The sequence below is a fragment of the Papio anubis genome, chromosome 4 (genome assembly GCF_008728515.1).
Source record: "Papio anubis isolate 15944 chromosome 4, Panubis1.0, whole genome shotgun sequence".
Lineage (NCBI taxonomy): Eukaryota > Metazoa > Chordata > Mammalia > Primates > Cercopithecidae > Papio > Papio anubis.
Window position 1 is genome coordinate 117626358 of NC_044979.1, and position 19812 is coordinate 117646169.

The window sequence follows — 19812 nt, forward strand, 5'->3', positions numbered from 1 at the left end:
CTGTGTCCTCTCCTTGCCCTGGAACCTCCCCACAGTCACAGATCAGACTGTCACAGCCCCCTCAGGGTGAAGGGCCCCAGCTGCCCCTCAGCTTCCCCACTGCTGGGCATCACACAGCAGGAGGAGCAGGAGGGGGGGTGGGGCTGCCTCAAGAGAAGGCCACGGTCTGGACTGTCTGGAGGACAAGGGTGGGTCTTCCTACAGAAGGGGTTAGGCAGAAGGGCAGGGAGGTCAGTGTCCTGGCTGAGAGGATGGAGAGGGCAGTGCCAGGGTCACAATATCACAGGCTCCTGCCCTGCCTGCTCACCACCTGAGGAATTCATCTTTTTTATTTTTTTGAGATGGAGTCTTGCACTGTCTCCCAGGCTGGAGTGTAATGGCGTGATCTCGGCTCACTGCAACCTCCGTCTCCTGGGTTCAAGCAATTCTCCTGCCTCAGTCTCCCAAGTAGCTGGGATTACAGGCGCCCACCACCATGCCCAGCTAATTTTTGTATTTTTAGTAGAGACAGCGTTTCACCATGTTGGGCAGGCTGGTTTGCATTCATCTTTTTAAATCCATCCTCTCATTTCACCTTCTCAAGACCCTGAGCAACAAAATCACAATGGTCTTCTCCATGGCCCAGAGAAAGAGTGAGGGTAAGTCCGTGTTAGAGATGTGACCTGGGAGGGAAAGGGCCAGGCTCCTCTCCTTACTTTGGGTCACGTGCCTGCCTTTTTCTTCAGGGCAGCATTAACGGAGGCCCCTGCTCTAACCAGGCTTCAGGGCAGTGGATGCACTGCCACGTCTCCTGGTGAGCAGGCCCCTGTCTCTTTGTGAAATTCTGAACCTTCTCAACCAGGGGGCCACTTTGCACTCCTCTCATTGGTGGGTGGGGACGTCCATTCATGCCTAACCAACTTTCCAACATTCAACTGCAGGCTGAATTCCTTCACAGGTAGGAAGGACGTCGCTGTCCATTCCTACAGCACCCGTGATTGCTGTGACTGCCAGGTGCCACTGTCTGGGGTCACTCAGGACAGACATGGGGTTGTCCACGTACCGGTTTTCCAGACATGCAGAAGACACTGAAGACGGTGTGTGCCTCCAGACCGTGGTGGGGTTGCACCTGACAGACCATGTCCCGCGGAGCCGGGTTGACTGCCAAGTATAGCTGAGTTTTACCCAGTAAGCCGTGCTTTGAAGCTAAAGAGAAAGATGAAGCAGGGGTTTCACCCATGATGGAGAATTACAGCAGCATAGGATTAAGTTTTTATAGATAAACCTTATAGCAGGGATTCTGAAAGTAGGGTCCCCAGACCAGCAGCATCGGACTCACCTGGGAATTTGTCAGAAATGCAGATTCTTGAGCCCCACCCCAGACCTGCTGACTCAGAAACTGAGACTCAGTGATAGTTTTCACATATGTTAGGGGATTCTGAAGTGCTGGGGTTTGAGAACCACTGCCTATAGCATTCATTAATCTAACAAACATTCACTGGGTGGGGCAGGTACTATCCCAGGCCCTGGGGAGACAGAAGTGGCTCCGTACCTGGGAGTCACATGGCAACCACCCAGACAGAAACCGAAGCCTAGGGGAGAGATGATGCTGACAGACCCATCACCCAGCAAAGCAGACTTTCTCCATTCTCCTGGATTCTCTCAAAACCTTAGCCACATACACACATAAGTACAGCTTAGTTGAATGTATAGCACTGATACAACTTTATATTTTTATTTATTTATTTATTTGAGAGAGTTTTGCTCTTGTTGCCCAGGTTGGAGTGCAATGGCACAATCTTGGCTCACTGCAACCTCTGCCTCCCAGTTTCAAGCGATTCTCCTGCCTCAGCCTCCCGAGTAGCTGGGATTACAGGCATGCGCCACCACGCCCAGCTAATTCTGTATTTTTAGTAGAGATGGGGTTTCACCATGTTGGTCAGGCTGGTCTTGAACTCCCAACCTCAGGTAAATTGCCCGCCTCAGCCTCCCAAAGTGCTGCGATTACAGGTGTGAGCCACCGCGCCAGGCCTATTTTGTTTTATTAACTATATTAATATCATAACTATTTTCCATGTTGACATAGAGCATTCAAAATCACTATTGTGAATAGCTGCCTAAGATTCCATGGAACAGATATACCCAAATATGCATAACTATTATCCCCAATGATTAAACATTTTGCTTATTTTCCATTTTCTGTTATTATTGATCATCCCATAATGATTATTCTCATACATATAGTTTTTAAATGTTTAATGTATTTTTCTTGAGATGGATTATAGAAATGAAATTTACATGTCAAATGGTTTAAAATCTTGATGATCATCATCCTCATCATAACAACAAGTACCATCTATCGAGCCTCTGCTACATACCAGGTGCCCTGCTAGACCCTGTTCCTGTATTATCCTATTTAACAGTCGCATCAACCGTGGAAGACAGATCTCATAACAAAAGTAAAACCCAAGAGAAAAGGATGATGAATCCTGCCTGGCTGACCAGGGAAATCTCCACAAAAGAAGACACATTTGAGCTAGCAGTCTTGGGATATCAGTCTTATACTGGGCTTAGGAAGAGATGTGGGGAAAAGAATGGGCATTCCAGCCAAAATAACCACAGGGAAAGACTTAGAGTCACGGGAGGGTCTGGTGTTATCCGAAGAGCATGGGAAGGGAGGGCAGCAGTCAGTGAAGGTGTGCAAGGCTGAGGGACAGGAGGCTGACGGGAGACCTGGAGCCTCAGTGCACACCTGGCAGCCAGCCAAGGACACTGACCAGGTCCGTGGGCTACGGAGAGGCTCTCAGGTGTCTCCTGCGCCAGTAAGGGATATGGCCCAGCTAAGAGAACTGTCTTTAGACTTATCACTTAGGCAAATTTCAGAGGCAAAAGAAAGAGGTCCAGCCAAAAGGCAAAAGGTATTTGTTGAAACCAAAGCAAACGCTGCCCGTCTTGTACCCCAAGCAGGGACCCAAGGCTAGTTGTTAAATGCTAAATGTGGAAGGGGCAGGCAGATGTTTATAGAAACTGTGAGAATCAAGATGACCCTCAAGGAATGTCATTGAGCCCAGCCCAGTCAGTTCTCAGGAGAAAGTGAACCTCGAGTTTCCCACTTGCATGACACAAGAGTTCACATAGAATGCAAGTTTGCAAATTCCTGGTGGATTTTGATTAATGCAAAACTGTGGATGTTGAACCAAACCTATCTGTAGATAAAAATTGTTGGTTGGGTGCGGTGGCTCACGGCTGCAATCCCAGTGGTGGGGGAGGCTGAGGCAGGTGGAGTGATCACTTGAGGTCAGGAGTTCGAGACCAGCCTGGCCAACATGGTGACACCCCAACTCTACTAAAAATACAAAAAATTAGCCGGCCGTGGTGGCAGGCGGCTGCAATCCCAATCCCAGCTACTCAGGAGGCTGAGGCAGGAGAATTGCTTAAACCTGGGAGGCGGAGGCCGCAGTGAGCTGAGACCGTGCCTCTGCACTCCAGCCTGGGCAACAGAGTGAGACTCTGTCTCAAAAACAAAACAAAACAAAACAAAATTCTTAAGTCCACTGTGCTTGTCATATGGAATGAAAACCTCTAGAAATGGGGGAAAATGTCTACCAGTTCCCCTAAACGATTATCTCAGATTGAGAAAGGCATGGAAATGCAAGAAGGAATACAGAGCAAGGGTAAGAGGAGGCCAGGCGGTGAATTTCAATGAACATCAGTGGCACAAAACAAGCAATAACACCTTTCTAGGGTTTAAATAGAGAAAGGGAGAGAGATTACGGACAGATTTGCAGGAAAGGAATCAACTTGTCCAGTTGTCTAGCATAAAGAAGAGATATAGGTAACTTTTTTATTTTTTTTGAGACGGAGTCTTGCCCTGTAGTCCAGGCTGGAATGCAGTGGTACAATCTTGGCTCACTGCAAGCTCCACCTCCTGGGTTCACGCCATTCTCCTGCCTCGGCCTCCCAAGTAGCCGGGGCTACAGGCACCCACTACCATACCCAGCTAATTTTTTGTATTTTTAGTAGAGACGGGGTTTCACTGTGTTAGCCATGTTGGTCTCGATCTCCTGACTTCGTGACCCGCCCTCCTCGGCCTCCCAAAGTGCTGGGATTACAGGTGTGAGCCACCGCGCCCAGCGCTATATATAGGTAATTTTTAAAAAAGGCAACTGCTCAGCCTTTACCCTCATGTAGACCTGCACCCCATTCCTCAGAAAGAGTAAACTCACAGAGACTCAGCAGGACTCCTTCCCATCCTCTCATAAATGCAACTGACAATGTAGCATACCCACAGACGCTTGCAGGACGTACGTCTCTCCACTGTTCAGAGAGTATGGCTTGATTGTCACCGTCTGTTCTGTAATACCTGCAGAAAAGACATGGCTGCATGGAAACGGCAGTCAGTGGACTTGGGGACAGAGGTCACACAGAGTCCTTGGGAATGGGCTCCACTCTTCCCCGAGGGGTGAAATTAACATAGATACTAGTGAAACATGCCACTCCTGCTTGGAAAGTTGGTTGGTTAGTGCCTGCTATAAAGAGCCTCTCCTGCTCAACAGAAGCATTACTGAGGATGGTCCATCCATCCCTGGCTCAGAAATGACACTAATGTCCCAAGCAACAAGAGAATTCTGTTAAGATCTTATTGTATATGTTTATAATTATGTTCATGTTTAATTTGGCAATTTTATAAATCATACTATAAAGTATGATTAAGGAATTTTAAAGCTATTTTTAAGTCTGCAGAATACTGGTTATGGACAATTTTTAACCTGGGTGTAACTGCTGACCGTGGTGACTGGATTATTTCCTTAGCAGGGAGAGGCTGACCCCACACTACTTACCATGAAGAAAGGAGAGATCCGAAATACAAGATTGATGATCTAAACATGGACAGTTTCTAAAATCACAATTTTACAATAGTACTTCCCGAAATGGTTCAAGGAAAGGGTGAAGGAAAAATTATCTAAAAATAGTGTGAAATCCAGATCCTCAAGAGGTCTGTAGGGATGACACAATCACATGCATTACCACGAAAGGGGGCGGTCCAACAAATTGAGCAAAATCAGCATGTCTGGGCTGGGAAAATACATTAGAAATTCAATTGTTCTTCAGGAGCAGCTTCATTTTGATCAATTCAAGTAAATCCTTGACCACCCTACAAAAGGCTGTCACAGAAAAGGCTGTGCACACCAAGGTGTCTGCGCACACAGAATGTGCAGCACTTGGCAGCGCCCCTCTTCCCCTCTGGTCTGCACACAGGGAGCTCCTGGTAGCAACAGATGCTAACTTTACTTTTGTTAGAAGAGTCTCAGGCCATAGTCCATAGAGGAAGAAGCACAAGTAGAAAAGGTACCACAATTCTAAATACTCATCTAATAAAATGAAAAGTTCAGAAGAAATTGAGGGCTGATATCTAAAAGCTTTAGAAATATTGCAAATTGCAGGGTACAAAGAGGACATTCATACCTGAGGATGAATAGCCTTGGAAAACTGCTCGGCTCAGCAGGGCCTTGTGCCAATCAATCATGAGGACAGGCTTGGCTCTGCCTGCAGACAGGGAGGGGTCCACCAGGTTATCCCCATCTCCAGGGCTCTCCTTGGCACTCAAGCTAGGTCCTGATTCTGGAAAGCTGGTGTCCTTCGCTAGGAAGATAAACCAAGCCAATAGATATTAAAGAAAAAAAGTCATGATGATCTTAAAGCATTAGTGATTCAATGCTAATATTAATAACTATTTGTACTATTGCTGGATACTGCATAACTAATATAATGTTTTCAGCAGCTAAACATATTCAAGAGATGTACTTTGTTATCATGTAATTAGTCGACCAATGGCCTCTTCCCTCCCTCCCTCCCTCCCTCCCTCCCTCCTTCCCTTCCTTCCTTCCGCAAGATTTATTATGATCTGCTAAGTCCAGGTACTAGTCTAGAAACAGGAGACACAGTGTGAACCAGATCAATGGTGTCCTTGCTATCTGGAGTTTAATAGTGAGGCAGTCAGAAAAATAAATGAGAAAACACATAAATAAATAATGTAAAGTCAGGTAATGAGGGAAAGCAAAGTGGGGTATGCAGAGGAAGAGAGAGGGGCGTGGAAAGGGAGTCCTTTTGAGATGGAGTTCAGGGAGGTCACCTCTGGAGACTAAGACTAGAAGGAGCTCTTTGAAGATCTGAAGGAAGGAGTTTCCAGGTTGAGTAAAACCAAAATGCCTTGGGAATGATATTCCCTAGGGTTGCAGGGTGGGAGGGACAGAAGGAGGGCAGGGGGAGGAAAAACGTGGCTGGAGGCATTGCCAAGGTCACATCATGCTGGGCGCACAGCCATGGGCTTTTGTCCTAAGTGCCCTGGGAAGCCACTGGAGGGACCTGTCAGGAGAGTGACAACAGCCTGGTTTGTGGTGAAAAGAGTCCTCTGGCTGTCAGGTGATGAAATGACAGAGAGCAGCAAGAAGAGAAGCAGCGAGAGCAGAGGAAGGGTTCCTGCATGGTCTAGGCAAGAAGGAGTCGCTGCACTTCACTTAGGCTAAGGAGGCTCCTTTGAGACTTGAAACCAAGGTCACTGAAGCAAGATATAGTAATAAAACACAAATGTTGAGGGGTCAGAATTACTCTTGTAAGGAGGAATAATTTTATAAATGCAATACAAAGGCAGATCTTTCTTCATTCATTCAGTTGTACTGTTTAAGCACCTACTGTGAGTATCAATGTGAGTCTCTACAACAGATCTGCGTGTGTATTGTAAAGACTTTTAAATGTTCTGTATGATGATGTTTTGATATACTGAAGAACAAAATGAAACAAAAGTGTTCTGGTTAAGGAGAGAGTGCTTCTCCTGGGGCTGGGGCTAGCCAACTCTTAGAGTTTACAAAAGGCCCAACCTGCAATGTGTCTTTGATTTGCAAACTGACCAATCCAGAACCACCCCCAACAAATTATCCTGGGCAACTAGAGACCACCCTTAGGCCTAGGATCTGCTGAAATTAAACTGTTTCTAAACTATTCACCCAGCCCTGCCTTGGCCTTGCCTTTCTTTCCCGTGGAAACCCCAAAAAAGACCTTGGCTTAAGCACTCCCCTTGCTCCTGTCTGCTGCCTCCAGACCTCCCTGCAGCTTCCCCATGTGGCCCTGCGTGGCCTGTCATGCCTCTTTTCTCTAGGACCTGGGAGTATTTTCTTTGTTTTTCTCTCCTCTGTGGCTGCACCTGACTGATCATCTCATCCAAGAACAGCGTGACACACAGGAAGGAATGTGGGAAGGGCTGGAGAAGCCGTGGAGTTGGAAGCAGCTGAGGAGGACTGTTGAAGGAAACACTGCCGCAAATCAGAGGAATAAATCGTTCATTCATCATCCATTATTCCCCCGATAGATAAATCATTCACTCCTCAGCCATTCATCCATTCATTCATCAAATAAATCATTTACCTACTCATTTGACAGATAAATCATTCACTAGACATCCATCTCTTCACTAGACAGATAAATCAGTCACTCACTGATCATCCATCTGTTCATTCGATAGATGAATAAGTCATTCACTGATCATCAATTCATTCTACAATGTGTTTACTGAGTGCCAATATGCCAGGGACTGTGATCCATCTGGGAACATAGCATAAGCTGGCCATAGAAGCTTTCCTGGAAGAGCCCAGAGCAGAAGACACAGACACAGAGAGAGCCACTAAGTGCCAGGTGCCACCTACTTCCCAGAGGAGGGAATAAATACTGAGCTGGTGTGTATGGAGGAGGGTTGGTGGTGGGGGTGGTGGTCCTTACAAGACAAGCCTGAGGAAGACTTCCTAGAGAGAAATGGAGCCAGACCTGAAGGAGGAGGCTCACTGAACAGATAACTTAGGAAGGATGTGGAGGAAGACATTTTTGGCAGACGACACGCCATGACCAAGGCATGGAAGAGCTGGGATACCCACTCTTGGGTCTGGGGCTACTCTCAGGATTTTGGAGCATAGGGTCAGAGAAAGGCAGAAAGAAGGGGGCTAGAAATAAAGATTTGGTTCAGACTGTGCCATGTAAGAGTTTCAACTTTTCCCTGTGATTCCGTGGAGCTCTCAGTGGCTGTGTAAGGGAGCAGGTGGGAAATCCAGATTGCAGAAAGGCTGTGGAGGAGAGCTGAGTAGAGAGAGGCAGCAGGCACAGAAGCACAGTCACCTGGCTGTCTTCCTCCCGATGGTATTGCTTCTTGAATATCACTGTAATAGGCTTCAAAATCTATATGAAAGGACAAAATCATAATGTTTCCTTTAAAATCACAGAATCCCCTGAAATTAATAGCAGCTCCCCTGATGGGTCACATTGTCCTTAGTGTATTTCTAGACTCCATACATTGCTCTGCGGATTACAAAATACCCCCAGTGGTGGTGTCTTTCCTCCCTCATGACAGCTGGGCAAGGCAGGTGCCATTGCCCCAGGGCCCCAGGAGGAGGAGATGGAGCTCCAGTCGGTGTGTGGTTTCTAAGAATAACCCAGCGAGTAAATTGAGACCAAGGCTCACATGTGGCTCTCTGCCTCCACACCCAGCATCTCATCCTCTCTTCAAGCGAGTCTTTTACTGTTTTTTTAGAGAAAATGTCTCGCTCTTTTCTTTTAGAAGGAGAGAAATGGACATAAGAATGCCCTGCTGCAAATGTCGCTTCCTGTCCCCTCAGCCCTCCTTTCCCAGCGGCAGAGGCACTCACAGCGGTCCCTCCAGCCAGCCAAGCCAAGACTGGGAGGCCTGAAGCACAGCTGAACTGACAAGAGCGTGCAGAGCATGAGACCACCATCGCCGAAGAGTAAGCAGCAAAATCATACGGGGTCACCAGCTGGGGACAGTGATGGAAGGACAGGTGCCAGGTCAGAACTTTTCTCACTATTACCTTTTCTCTTCATTTTTTAAGTACCAGAATGGTTTCCGTCCCCCTGAAACCCAATGATAAAGTGAAACAATTGATCCCAGAGCAGGGGAGAAGGATGAGGAAGCCAGTGTGAAGCAAACGACTACTGTATCATAGACACTGCACACACGGGACCTCACTGCAGCCTCAGAACCTGCTGTGGGTTTGTCATTTTCCCAGTTCAGAGATGAGGAATCCGGAACTTGATGACTATTGCACCATCAGCAAGTGGTGGGTGTGAACCTGGTGCTCTCTGATTTAAAGGCCTGTGTTGATGTGATCTCATACCTTACCCACCAGATTCACTACTTCCAGAGGTAACTTTGGTGCCCAGACGAGAGGGATGACATGCAGAAACAGTGGCACTTACCAGAGAGGTGAGGGCTAGGGCTGTGGGTGGGCTGACTTCTCTCAGAGGGGCCAGTCATCAGGGATCCCTCGCTCTGTGGTCCTGGTTCTAGGTCTAGTGAACCTTCCTCTGGAGCCTCCCCCAGGACTGCAGAGTCCTCCACAGCAGGAATCCAGTAGACTCCAGTCATGGGCTCTGTGGGGGTTCCCCTTGGAGCTGAAGGAGCAGGCTGGCCAAGGGTCACGAGTGAAGGTTCCCGTGAGTATGGTGTGGTCATTGCATCAGGATGTACAGTGCCAGGCTCAGTGGGAAGCAGGTTTGACTGTGATGACTTTGAAATGGCACCGAGTCCCAGCGAGCCCAGCAGCCCCACTACTCTGCAGAAGGGAACTTAAGCAAACATTTGGCAGTGTTAGAATTTTGCAGCAAAAATATAAAACATTTGCTTAAAAAGTCTACAGACTATATAAGGATGCTCTGTTTTAAACAAATCTGTTGTGAATTTGAAAACCTACACTAAGAGATACAGGGCACAGAGCGTGGTGTTGGCGTGTTCTGTGTTGGCGTGTTCTGTGTTGGCGTGTTGGCCAACAGCAGGAAGCACACGTATGGAAGTAGAAGGCAGGATTCACAGTGATTGCACCTGGCGTTTGCTCTCCCAAGTTGGGGGGAGGGGTCTGCTGAATCGTATGCACTCCAAGGCATGACTTATTCATGGGTATTCTAGAAACAACTTGGGGTGCATGGGGTTTCTCTTAATCCTCACTCCCCTACCCGCCAGTAGGTGATTTGGTTTGGATGTTTTGCCCCTCCAAGTCTCATGTTGAAATGTAATCCGCAGTATTGGAGGGGGAGCCTGGTGGGAGGTGTTTAGATCATGGGGCGGATCCCTCACCAGTCACTTAGTGCCCTCCTCGCTGTAACGAGTGAGATCTTGCTCTGAGTTCGTGGGAGGTCTGGTTATTTAAAGGAGCATGGCAGCTGCCCTGCCACCTCGCTCCCTCTCTCACCATGTAATGTGGCAGCTCCTTTTTGCCCTCCACCATGAGTAAAAGTTTCCTGAGGCCTCATGCGAGCAGATGCTAGCACCATGCTTCCTGTACAGTCTGCAGAACCATAAGCCAAAATAAACCACTTTTCTTTATAAATTACCCAGCCTCAGGTATTCCTTTATAGCAGTGTAAGAAGGGAATAATACAGCAAGTATCTGGTATAACAGTTTTCAAAACTGCTGTTAGAATTTATGATAAAGGATCAATAGCAAAGAAAAAAATGCCATGAGCATATAAATGACCTCTCAATAAAGCAAGCTTTTACTTGCAACCATGGGAGAACCCAATTCTTTGAGATATATCTAGGGGCCATGATTCACTTTGCTGAAAGTCTAACTACTGGATGTGTTTCTACTGCAAGTTCCTCTAATCTATTCAGCACGGGCTCTGATTCAGAAAAGTTCAATTTACCTAAAAGAATTTGGAATGCCTCTCTTGCCAAGAAGGGCACAATCCCCCTCTATGTCTTCATTTCCCTGTGGCCGCTGAGGCCAGCTGTACCCAAAGCTCTACTTGTGGAAGCTTTGTACGGCCTCATGGAGGGGATCTTTAAGAAACGTGAAGGTCAGTGGGGGCTTGGCACCAGCTCTGTTGTAGGAGCTGGCTCTCCAGCTCAGAAATAAAGCTCATTTGTTTGCCATTCAGAGCCACCTCTCTGATCACAAATATTGCCGAGTGAGAACTCATCTCGCTCCTGGTTCAAACCTTCATGTCCTGTAGCACCCAGTGTCCTGACACCAGTGCCCCGCACACTCCGACACATTGCATTTAGCCCTGATACCACTCTGTGAAATAGTAGGATCCTCATCTTTCACCTAAGAAAACTAAACCTCAGAATTGCTTAAAGCCACCAGCTGGTAGCGTGGGAGCAAGGACCGGAAGCTTCTGCCCTGGTTCCTCTGCTCATTCCTCACTGTGCAGCTGGTCCAAAAGACAGGCGAGGTGGTGAGGGACACAGCCCTCTGGGCAGTGTGTCACATCGCAGATCCTTCTGAACTGTGGCTTTAGCTCAATAAAACTGCCTACATGGATGTTGAGCGCAGCCTTCCATATCACACTGAGGTCAGAAGCAGCCCTCGAGTGTGTCACCTCTTTTGCTGGTGCCTCACAAGTGTTCATAAGGACTGTAGAGGCAAGAGGGGCTGGGGAAGCACGATGGACTGTTCACCAGACAGATCAGACACACTGGGTCATACCAATTGTATTTTGCAACATTTTAGCAATCTCACAATAACCCTGAGTTTTTCCCTCCCACAACAAAATAAAGCCATCAATCCTTTTTACCTTCTATCCTATTCTTTTCTGTGGCATTGACTAAAAAGAGATCCCAGGAATAAGACAGATTCAGTATTTCACCACAGTCCTCACACGTAGCTTGAAGGGAGAGTTCGTCATTCCAGTTGATGAAGGTGTCTTTAAAGCTGACCCAGGAGATGTGGATGAATCTGAAATATATAAATTGGCTTGAGATCTTAGGAAAATAATGTGAGGGTTCTTTGGTCACATTAATTCATGTTAAGCATGTTTAAATCACCCTACTTTGGATCTTAATTAAGGGAATTCAATAGCAATGTCACAGCACGTATGATGGCACATATGGAGTGGCCAACACTGCACCATGCTTGACACTCATGTGATCTGCTCTAAGACTGCGAGATCCAGTGAGGCAAGGACACTGCCACCCTACAGAGTTCAGAGAGGCTGTGCAGCTTGTCCTGGTCACACAGCGGTGAGGACAGAGCTGCACCTGGCCAAGGTCCCTCTGTTTCCAAGCCTGGGCTCTGGTCCAGCTCTCCACACTAGAGCGGTTGCCACCACATGGCCCCTCCTCACTGCCTAGCCTCAGGGCTTGCTTCTACCAGCTGCAAACCCATCCCCTCCAAACCCTCCCTGTGGCCGTCCACCTTTGTGATTCCCATACAGCCTGAGATGCTCACAGAGAAAGAAGTCTCCACCGCCTCGGCCCCGCCTCTTCCCTGCGCAGGGTTGTGGGTCGTGGGCAGCTCACACATACCACGCCCACAGCCCGGCGCCCACCTCCCTCGGGCCTGCATTCCACGGCTGCCTTCTGTCAAGCCCCCTAGTCTCTTTGCTGACCCAGGACTTTCCAGAGTGCACTTTTATGGTTTTTCATGATATCACAGGGGTGGTTCAGGATTTAACAGATTTATTTCCTGTGGGACTTAGGGAGGTTTTTAAATGGCCAGGTCGGTAGACACTCTGGGGTGTGTGTGGTACCTGGTGTCTCCCATGCAAACATCCTATACCCTGCACCTGACGGCCCACGTCTCAGACTATGGCCTCAGCACTCGGCTCCCAGCACAGGCTGAGGGGCCACAGTGGGAAGGGCCACACAGCGTCCTCACCCAGCACTGGGTCCAGGCTGTGTGTGTGTGTGAAAGGGTGCATCCATGTGGGTGCACAGTGGGGTGACAGGAGTACGGACAGACATGGGCAAAGAGAGGTCCCTCCAGCCCACAGACCTCCTGGGGACATCATCCACACAGGCCAGGACCTTCCTGACAGGATCAAAAGATGTTCACTCGACAGCTTTGGCACATATTGAAAGAATATTTTAAAATGAATGCTGTAATTATCTCATGAGTAGCAGAAGTATATAGTACATTACATTTTTGGAAAAAAAGTATTTAATTTGTTAAATTTAATGATTTAAATGTGCCCCAATTGTTGTAGCCTTGTACCTGGCATTTCTTCACTTTTAATACACATCCGGAGCCTCAAATAACAGTCAGTAGTCTGGGCCTGTGGGGACCCCTGGGCAGGGCTGTGTGATGTTGGAGTCCACCATGGCATGGCCCACTCTTATCTACTGAGCCTTGTTTTCATGGCTCTAATCTTGAAACCCTGAATTCCAGTCCAGGGCATGACCTTCAAAGCAGTCTTTCTGATCTCTGAGGATAGCAGATTTGCTTCCTCCTCCAGGAAGCCTTCCCAAACCACCCAGCCCACAAATAGGACCATAGTAGCTGCCCAGGCCCCTTGCCCCTACCATCCATGATGGAAGCAGCTCGATCTACCTGGGGCCTTCCAGGTGACATACAGGGCTACAGGCAGACGGTCAGTCCCAGCACTGCTTCCTGGGTGGGTGCCAGCTTGCAGCCCCCTCAGGAGAGTGTCCAAAGCAGGTGGGCCTGGGCTCCTGCTCCATCCTTGATGCTCACTTACATAATGACCCAACCCCCTCAGAGGAGGAGGCTGTGAAACAGCCGCAACCCACGCACACCCCTGCACTTGGCTCGGTCCTGGTACCCTGTGTTTGGTGTCTGGGGGCTGCGCTTCACCCATGGGTGCTATTCTGGCCTCAGTGCTACAGGGGTTCTGGGTTTGGGGCACAGCACTTCTTTGCCTCTGCACCTTTCACAGTCTCAGACATCATAACTTGGCCCACACTGCTGTCCCTTCCACCCTGTGATGCTTGGAAGGCCTGGGCAGCGGCCCTGAAACCCCTGGCTGGGAACTTGATGGCTTTGCCTCCTGGCTTCAGCCCCAAGCCCCCAGGACAGTCCCCAGTCTTTCGGGCAGGTGCTGTGATGGGAGGGTTCCCACTGAGGCTCCACTCGGAACCCCCGGCTGTGCCAGCTTTAGCTAGCTTGCTTGGCTGTCAGATGCTGCCTAGACGTCAGCCCGAGAGCGCAGACTGCTTCCCCAGCCCCTTTCTGAACAGTCTTCTCCTCCTCCTTTGCAGTGAGAATCCTGCATGGCCAAACTCCAAACTGCTTGCTGTGCACAGCAGATTCCTTTCACGGATGCTAGCACCAGGTGGGAGCAAACACCTGTGAGCTGAGCTGTGCTGAACGCAGGGCAGGTGGTACCTGAGTGCCGAGTCAGGGTAGGGGGACAGGAACACCCGGGCCTCAGAAGAGTTCCGGCCACCACTGGAGACCCTCAGCATCACAAGGAACTGATCATAGCTGTCACTGAGCCACTGTGCCTCAAAGGAAACAGTGGGAGCAGCAGCGTCCAGTTGGTGTGCAGTGGAGGAGTCGAAGCAGGGATGTGCTGGGGAGCTGGCCGTGGTGCATTCCCAGTGATACCTGTTGAAGAAGTCATCGGAGTGGCTGAGCGGAGCATCAGGCAGAGCCAGGGACTGCCCTGTGTCACTGCATGGGTTTTCTCCGGGTGAAGGGGGGACCACAGGGAACAGGTGTTGGGAAAGAGATATTGATTCCCACATTTTCTCCTGTAAGTGAGGTGAGAGGTTGCAAAAGTGCAGCAGCACCACCATCTGGGGTGGGCTCAGGCCACCCCTCCCGACTCACTGAGGCCTGCCTCCAGACAGCCTTGTTTCCGGCCGCCCCAGGCTTCCTACCCCTTCTCTGCGCACAGCAACCTCCTCTGCTCACATCACTGCCACTTCCCAAGTCACACAGCTGTGCTGCCCTCAAGTATTTCCCAAACACTGCACCCCACCCTCATGACAGCTCCACGTGACAGACAAGAATGCCATGTGAGCCCAATTTTAGGAAGAAAATGCATTTGGGAGGCCTCAGAGTGTTTCCCTGCAGCACAGCTAGTGAGGGGTCTGTGAGATGGACTTCAGGCATCTCTGCTCCCAGTCTCACTGTCTTTCTGCAATATAACAATTGCCACACCCAACGAGATAAACATGGCTGCTCCGTCCGGGTCAAGCAAGATGTCACCCCCAACCTTGAGCCAGTCTTACTCTAGCAGGGATGCACACTCAAACATGCAGTTCCAGCACGGAGGAAACGCTGACATGGAAATGTTCGTGGCTAGGAAGGCCTGGCTCCATCCCATAGCCATAAGCCCTTTTTAGAGGTGTCACTTAAATGTGAACTGATATTGATCTGTTAAAGAGCATTTCCCTGTCTGGTGTGCAGGCACCTCATTCTAGACCTTTCTGTTTCCAGAGCCTGCATAAAGAGGCACTGTGAAGGCTCAGGAACTACCCCACTCAGCAGGAACACTGCCTCCAGCTCACAGGCTGTGCAGAGCAACTGGCCCTGGGACTTAGCTGGAATATTCTATATTCCCAGGGAACAAATTCACTCATTTCAGCAGCCACACATGGAGCTCTTGTTTTGGGGGCACTGTGCTGGTGCTAGGGCATGGGGATGTGAAGATGAGTAAGACACAGTGTCTGTCTCCTTAGGTTGGGTGCAGGGAAGTCGGCAGATGGCTGAGGGCTTTCCCCAGAGCATGTGCATGAATCGAATCGTTGAGTCCAAGCAGCCTTTTGCCTCCTCTCAACTCAAGAAACACCAAATCCCACACCTACAATACAGCAAATATGTGTGATCACAGGGGTTGGGAAAACAACACAACTCATCTATTGCTTTATAAATAAATATTCCCTGACTAGCTACTATGTTCCAGCATGGGAGATATGTCAAATAAGAGCCCTGCCCTCCGGAGCAGTGACCATAGTAAGTGAGCAAAGGCTCGATGTCAGGGGTGACTACTGTGAAGAAAGATGCCATCAAACCAGGGCAGGATCTGTCATTTTGGAGTCTCAGCGGGGGCCCCACTGGGAAGGTGACATTTGAGCAATGAGTGAAAGGAAGGGGGTGATGGCAGACGTTTGGTGAACTGAGTGATGAGCTTCAGAGGGAATCCTTGCTGTAAAGAGCTGAGAGAGATGCAAGCTGGGTAAATCCAAGGAGGGGCAGGAAGGCCAAACGGGCTGCGCAGTGAGCTGTGGAGGCAGGAAGGGACAGCTGAAGCCGCAGTGGGTTGGGAGAGATCACTTTGACCTCATTGGCAGTGTGAGGACGTTGGCTTTTACTCTTGAGTAAAAAGGGGGTGCTGGAGGGTCGAACTGTGAAGTAAAGTCTTCTGATTGTTTTAAAAGAATCTGTCTCCAAAAGGAGGGAGGGTGGGAGGCAGGTGAGGGATGAGAAATTACCTATTGGGTGCAATGTACAGCATTCAGGGAATGGTTACATTAAAAGTCCAGGCTTTAATACTACCAATATATCCATGGAAAAAAACTGCACTCATATCCCCTAAATAAAAAAGAATAAAAACCAATAATACTAGCAAAAGAATCCATCTCTGCCATGGAGACAGGGCTGCAGGGGAGGATGGAGGTGTGGAAACTGGCCAGGAGATCTTACAGAGATAAGCCCAAGACCCTGGCAGCTCAAACCAGAATGAACAGGGGTAGGGGAGGCGGTGTGGAACTGATGTTTAAGGGAGGACCAAAAAAAGAAAAAGTAAAAGTAAAAGATGCTGCTAAAGATTTTGGCTTGTGGCCAGGCGTGATGGCTCACGCCTGTAATCCCAGCACTTTGGGAGGCCAAGGTAGGCAGATCACTTCAGGTCAGAAGTTTAAAACTAGCCTGGCCAACATGGTGAAACCCACCTCTACTAAAAGTACAAAAATTAGCCAGGCATGGTGGCGTGCATCTGTAGTCCCAGCTACTCAGGAGGCTGAGGCAGGAGAATCACTTGAATCCAGGAGGCAGAGTTTCCAGTGAGCTGAGATCAAGCTACTGCACTCCAGTCTGGGAGAAACAGAGGCGATTGTGGGTCTATAAAAAAAAAAAAAAAAAAAAAAAAGAAGATTTTGGCCTGAGCAATGGGAAAGGTCCTTCTATGGGTGCAGAAGGCAGGCGTGTGGCTGAGATGTCTCGAGGCTGTCCAGAGGGGGCGCTGTAGGGAGGCTGGGATTCACAGCCCAGAGTCCGGGGAGTGGTCTAAACAGAGAATCTCTGTTTGAGGCTGTTGCACATGGATCATGGATAGACCCACATCAGGACCCTGGCTGAGGCCATAGGTGGGAAGGGGTGTGGATGGAGAAGAGGAACAAGGCCTGAACTGGGGGCAGCCTCCAGCAACAAGAGACCCATCCACCTGGAGATGAGCAACCTGTGGAAACCAAGCCTTCCACACACCACGGCATCTCACCAACCAAAAATTTAATAATGGTGACACTCAAACCTCACGTTCCAAAAAAGATCATTCTTTTTTTTTTTTTTTTTTTTTTTTTGAGACGGAGTCTCGCTGTGTCTCCCAGGCTGGAGTGCAGTGGCGTGATCTCGACTCACTGCAAGCTCCGCCTCCCGGGTTCACGCCATTCTCCCGCCTCAGCCTCCCAAGCAGCTGGGACTACAGGCGCCCGCCACCACTCCCGGCTAGTTTTTTGTATTTTCAGTAGAGACGGGGTTTCACCATGTTAGCCAGGATAGTCTCGATCTCCTGACCTCGTGATCCACCCGCCTCAGCCTCCCAAAGTGCTGGGATTACAGGCTTGAGCCACCGCGCCCGGCCCAGATCATTCTTTAAACACCACCTTAAAAAGCGACACACATTTTACTTCCACTCTTTTCCTCAATTCCCTTATATTTTGATCCTAAATAAAGCAGTTAAACTTATGAAAGTGGATGCGCTTAAAATTTAAAACTATTAATAGCCTCCAACGTCCCCAAGCCTGCATTTGCAGAATGCGCGGTCTGAGTAGCTGCACAGCTGTGTGTGTGCGTGGTGCTCACCTGAGAGTTGCCCCAGGGTTGTCAGGGTCGAAGGACTCGGTCCCTCTGAGGACAATGGGGGATGAGGTGGTCCTGGAGAAGAACAGGTGTGTGCCCTCGGAGATCACACTGACAGGGGCCTGGGCTCGCACCTCCAGGCCCACGCAGTAGTTGCTGTACACCACACTGCCTTCAATCTGAACCTACAGGGGCAAGGAAGGACAGGGGATGTCATGCAGGGACAAGCCAGGGACTCGCTGGAGAAACACATTCATCTGAAAATTAGAAAGGAAACTCAATGCATCCCCCGCTCCAACTAAAACAGTCATGCTAGTCAAAATAACCACTCTACTGTACGACATGAGAGCTGTGACTGGAGTCCACAAGAGCACGAACATCTTCCTATCCAAGCTTGTGTTAATGTACAAAGTCGGGCATTTCCTAGCTTGTGAACACAATAGAGACTTTCCATGTGTGCACATTTTATAGTTTTTAAACCTCCTCCTTCCACAGTGAATTGTTCAGGCTCCCGGCTTTTGTGCAACTTCCTTCACCTATCTTAGAGCTGCTTCTTTCTAACCCGCAAACATATCATGGACTTTAGGAAGTGTAAATGAAATTTAAGACAAATACTTTTAAACCGAGGAATAGCAGAACATGTTGTAAATAAAGCATTCACATTGTTCTTTTACAAGTTTGATGCGGCCAGGCGCGGTGGCTCATGCTTGTAATCCCAGCACTTTGGGAGGCTGAGGTGGGTGGATTGCTTGCACTCAGGAGTTTGAGACCAGCCTGGGCAACATGGTGAAACCTCATCACTACTAAAAATACAAACATTAGCTGAGTGTGGTGGCGTGCGCCTGTAATCCCAGCTACTTGGGAGGCAGAGGCATGAGAATCTCTTGAACCCAGGAGGCCCAGAGCGGGAGGTTGCAGTGAGCTAAGATCACACCACTATGCTCCAGCCTGGGCAACAGAGTGAGACGCTGTCAAAAAATGAAAAATTTGATGCAATTTGAAAAAATACAGTCTAATACTTGCTGTTCTTTCACTGGGTCTTAGCCTTGTTCACTCTAGATTTTCTTCAGATGCACACAGCTCCCTGCTGATAGTCTCCTGAGTAGGACCAAAGACTACGGAACAGCTGTAGGATCAGAACTTCCATTTCCGCCTTCAGCCTCTGCTTGCTCAGCCTGTCCATCTCCAAGGAGCTGCTGAGAATGTTCCAAGTATATACAAAGGCTGGAGGAGGCACCAAGCGGCAAGCTGCTTGGGGAAGATGCAGGGACTGTCAGGAGCAAAGGAAACCTGAGGCTCTGACTGTGAGGTCAGAGACAGCAGAAGTTACCTTATCTGTCAGGTCTCCAAGACTTAGAGAGACACGGATCCCCTGTAAAGACACTGAAGACCACAGAGCTGGCTCCCGGCTCACAGTCAAATCTCCCTTGGAGCTCCCATTGCCTGGCCTGTCCCACAGGCTGGACGCATCTTCTATGGCTTGTTGGGCTTAATTTAAAAATTACGTAGTTTATAAATTTAGAAAGCAGAGTTTTGTTTTTTAAGAAAGGGATGGTAATTTGTAAGCAGGAAGTGTAGTCTCTGGCTAAAAAATTGAAAGTAAGTGTTTTGAGGAGGGAGGGAGGGGTAAGACAGGAATTTAAGTTGAATGGGTTATCCCATATTCACAGGATATAGGAGTTACGGATATCTATGGAAGAGGATTGTGTTTTTGTGTAATAAGTAAACATATATATGTGTTTTATGTTTACTTTTGGGTGGAGACAATATTGGAATATATTATAATTAGGTTGCTTATGTTACAAGGTAAAGTACGGACATGAAGGCACTTAAATGCGTAGTCTCTATGAAACTGGGCAGAATTAGTTTATGGTTTGAAGGGGTGGCCTGCCCCTCCACACCTGTGGGTGTTTCTCGTAAGGTGGAACGAGAGACTTGAGAAAAGAAATAAGACACAGAGACAAAGTATAGAGAAAGAAAAGCGGGGCCCAGGGGACCGGCGCTCAGCTTACAGAGGACCCACACCGGCCCCGGTCTCTGAGTTCCCTTAGTATTTATTGATAATTATCTTT

General features: G+C 48.7%; 1 protein-coding gene across 1 annotated transcript in view; it reads right to left on the minus strand.

Moving 5' to 3' along the window:
* Nucleotides 1-19812, minus strand: part of PKD1L1 (polycystin 1 like 1, transient receptor potential channel interacting) — a 216094-nt gene that overhangs the window by 107964 nt on the left and 88318 nt on the right. Inside the window, 8 exon segments of the mRNA XM_031665407.1 lie at nt 1043-1185; nt 4265-4342; nt 5446-5622; nt 8143-8202; nt 9238-9606; nt 11553-11713; nt 14102-14323; nt 17744-17925. Of these exon segments, the coding sequence (XP_031521267.1) occupies nt 1043-1185; nt 4265-4342; nt 5446-5622; nt 8143-8202; nt 9238-9606; nt 11553-11713; nt 14102-14323; nt 17744-17925 (1392 nt within the window).